The 3,629-nt window shown below is 29.9% G+C and overlaps 1 protein-coding gene across 3 annotated transcripts in view; it reads right to left on the bottom strand.

Moving 5' to 3' along the window:
- Positions 1-2,448: 2,448 nt before the first annotated feature.
- LOC108688787 overlaps positions 2,449-3,629 on the bottom strand; it is a 7,361-nt gene continuing 6,180 nt past the window's right edge. For 2 of the 3 annotated variants that reach the window (XM_018195202.1, XM_018195201.1), the window contains one exon: positions 2,449-3,408. In XM_018195202.1, the coding sequence (XP_018050691.1) occupies positions 3,246-3,408 (163 nt within the window). In that variant the 3' untranslated portion in view covers positions 2,449-3,245. The remainder of the gene's footprint in view (positions 3,409-3,629) is intronic. The other variant, XM_018195203.1, reaches the window with a different exon arrangement.

Here is a 3,629-nt window from a genome sequence, read left to right on the forward strand (position 1 = left end):
ACGAAATGAAGGGTAAATAACAAGAAAGATCGAGACACTTACTAAATCTAATTAATGAAATTATTAATATATTTAATTATGTTAGATTGAAATAGATCAATAACACATATGCCCCTAACTAGAAAATTAAATAAAATAGAAAGTTTTCATTATCCATACATTTATGATACATTATTTACGTACATGTTTTCGATTCTAGTAGCAAAAAAAAAGTAATGTAATTTATTTTAATGTAGAAATATCGCGTTTCCAAGTTTTACAATTTATAACTCATTAGACACTCAAAGTTTGCACGAATCCAATTCAACTTTAGAAATACTTTTGAAACACAAGGTTTCAGTCTTCATTTAATTTCATGTAGATTCTATTTCTTAATTTAATTTGAAACTTGAATAATATTGACTTGAAAACGTACGAAAGAAACTGATATTAAATCAAACTTTTCAAAGAAGAGAAACTTCTAAATTGTTTAGATTTATAAAAGATTATTTATATTGTTAAAAATTTGATTTTCGTTATAAAAAATAAAAAATTAAATAATGAAATATTTTTTAAGAATAGAATAATTGTAATTAATTTTATGCAATAATATATTATTTCTCGTATAAATTTATATAAATTATAAATAAAAAATATATTTATTATTTGTTAGACAATTCCTTGCTGCAAGAAAATCGCGTTGTGAGTTAAACTGTACATCATTGTCCAGTTACTTGACCCTGCGTATCTAGCATGACGTTGCTCGGTTTGAAGAGGTCATCATGACTTAAAGATGATCAAAATCTCTGCCTTTCAGGTGCAAAAGATGAAAAACTATCTTTTTATTCATATTTTTTATTTAATTATTTCAAAATCATGTCTTTTATAAATTTATAGTTTTTATAAATAATCAAAATAAATATAGACAATTTAAAATTAAAAATCTTAACAGCTTTAAGATATAAAATTCTTTAATGTCAATTATTTTATGCTAATACTGAACCTGAAAAAAGCATTAATTTATATACTTACTTAGTTTGAGTATGAGCTATTAAGAAAGTCGTATACTTTGAAATAAAAAAACTACAAATTAAATTATCAATGATCTGGAGCAGCACATAAAAGAAAATTACACACATTTCGTATATATATATAATATATATTATATTTCCATGATATATCGATATATGTGTACATTCACCTTCAAACACAATGCATAAACATTTATATTATTGTAATATTTCCTTTATAATCATACATGTAGGTAATACGTTTAAGTTAAGATGCCGTATAAGGAAATTATAAATTGCGGATTATCTGTAACCTATACATACTATTAGTAGTAAAGTATACTTTTAGATAAATCGCAATTGTTTTAGACATATATATAAGTACATATTAATAATAAATCTCTGTTCTGACTACAATAATTCCTTCTTCTATCATATCCATACGATTGGAAGAAATCTGTCGTTACATCAGTTTTAATTATTCTATCGATTACTCGCAATCATTGACGAAATAATGACTAACAAATTGAGAAAAACAATCTGATTGACGAAAATGGCCGGAGAGATATTTCCAATCAGAGGGCAGTAATTTCTATAATTCGCGAATCTCTTTTCACTCAATAACTTTTTCCAATTTTTTATCTTATCCAGCAGGATTATGAAGTTCCAAAAACATGAGAATTGAATCTAACTCAGTTTGGCTAAAAAAAGTTATATTTTTTAATAAATATTAGAATTTGCATCGTTAATTATAAAACTATATACTCATAGATCCTTTACAATTTAATTAGTGAACATCCGGAAGGATCATCAAAAAGAATAACGCAATTTGAGAGAATCGAAACAAATTAGACTATTTGAAACGTGTGTCAATATAAATAAATGTATTAATTTCCACGTATAATTTTTTATAATAGTTTATATTGTTATCCCATTTAAAATTTAGAGTTTACATTTAAAACAATTTCAACAGGAATTGTTGTCACGACTGTTGTTACGAAATAAAAACAATTTTCCATTATATTGCATTTACATATATTTTAAATAGAAATCAGAACTTATTCTAGGATATTAAATAAAAAAATTTTTACAAAGAATAATAATTATTGTAATAATTAACTGTAAGAATAATATTTTTATTTGCAAATATTTCGCAATTTTTTTTGCACTTTTGCTAAACAGTGAAACAAAATGATAGAACTTGAAAAATAATAGTTATAATATAATATAATATATCCTTATAATATAATATCCTTATTTCTCGCGCATTTTATCCAGGAGATCCGATGAATTGCAGCTGAAGGAATGATCGATTAGTGTGAATCAAGATCCTTTGAATGCAGTGTGCATTCGCCATAGCATGCATTTCTGGCTCCAATTTAACGATGACCTTCACTGGTAAAGATGGAACGGCGGAAAATCCAAGGTGGGGTTTAGGGAGAAGAATATCGAGGGAATCTTAAGAAAAATAAGATATATTTAAAATATACAAATAAATGTAATATCGGACAAAAAATAACGTTGTGTTTAATAAATTTTTGTGTACGTATATGCGCGCGCACATATATAGATGTAACTTTTGATAAAATTGCATTAAAGTTGATCAATATGAATTAATTATAATTTTCGCATTACCTACATTGTAATTAGAGAGGTCTACGATTTAGAAAGAGAAGGAAGATCGTTAAGCATGTCGATTAGTCAACACAGTTGATCCCGAGCATCGAATATCGTGAGAGAGGTATGCATATCATAAACTGCATTGGGAAACTGCATTGGGAAACTGGATCTATAGATATTGTAGAAGAATGTAAATAGTTTCCGAGCGAGTAATATTTTGCAAGCTGATTGCCAATTATGCTATCACAAGCTTGAAGAATCATTCATTTCTCTCTCTCTCTCTCTCTCTCTCTCTCTCTCTCTCTCTCTCTCTCTAAAGAGTCTAACAAACACACGAAAGAAAGATGTCAAAGCGTATTATCGAGGCCTTCGTTTTAATCAAGAATGCAAATCACAAAACTTAAAAACGTTGAAATCCTTGTGGAATTCCCACGAGACACATACATCGAGTGAGTTAAGTTATATGGGAGAATCGTTCAAATACTTAAGGACACTCAGGGATATCATCATCGGGATAGACTTTCAAGGGGATTGGATGGAAGAGCAAATAGAAAAGAAAAGAAAATATGTAAGAAACAAGACGCGTGAATGTAGAAATTAGATTTATAGTAAAAGGAGAAAAAGGGAGGATATCGTTTAGCCCCACTTCTGAAAGAGACCCATCCGTTGACACTTGCAATTAGAACCCCAGAGATTGCAGCGGCAGCTAGAGCTGTAGCAACAGTCCTTCCGTCGGTGGTAACAATCGCCGCCACGCCTTATGCAAGCCCGCCTAAACAAGTTTATCGACGAGGTACGTCTACTCGAGATTAGGGAAATCGAGAAAATGCTTTTTCACAACATCGAGACATCAAGGGAAGGGTCAAAAGATCCGATGTCGATTCGGTGTCTCATGCAGTCACGCTCACACACACGCGCGTGCTTGCGTGCGTGCGTGCATGTGCGTGCATATGTGTGTGTGTGTGTGTGTGTGTGTGTGTGTGTGTGTGTGTGTGTGTGTGTGTGTGTGTGTGTGTGTGT

This window comes from Atta colombica, unplaced genomic scaffold, assembly GCF_001594045.1.
Source record: "Atta colombica isolate Treedump-2 unplaced genomic scaffold, Acol1.0 scaffold238, whole genome shotgun sequence".
Taxonomy (NCBI): Eukaryota; Metazoa; Arthropoda; class Insecta; order Hymenoptera; family Formicidae; genus Atta; species Atta colombica.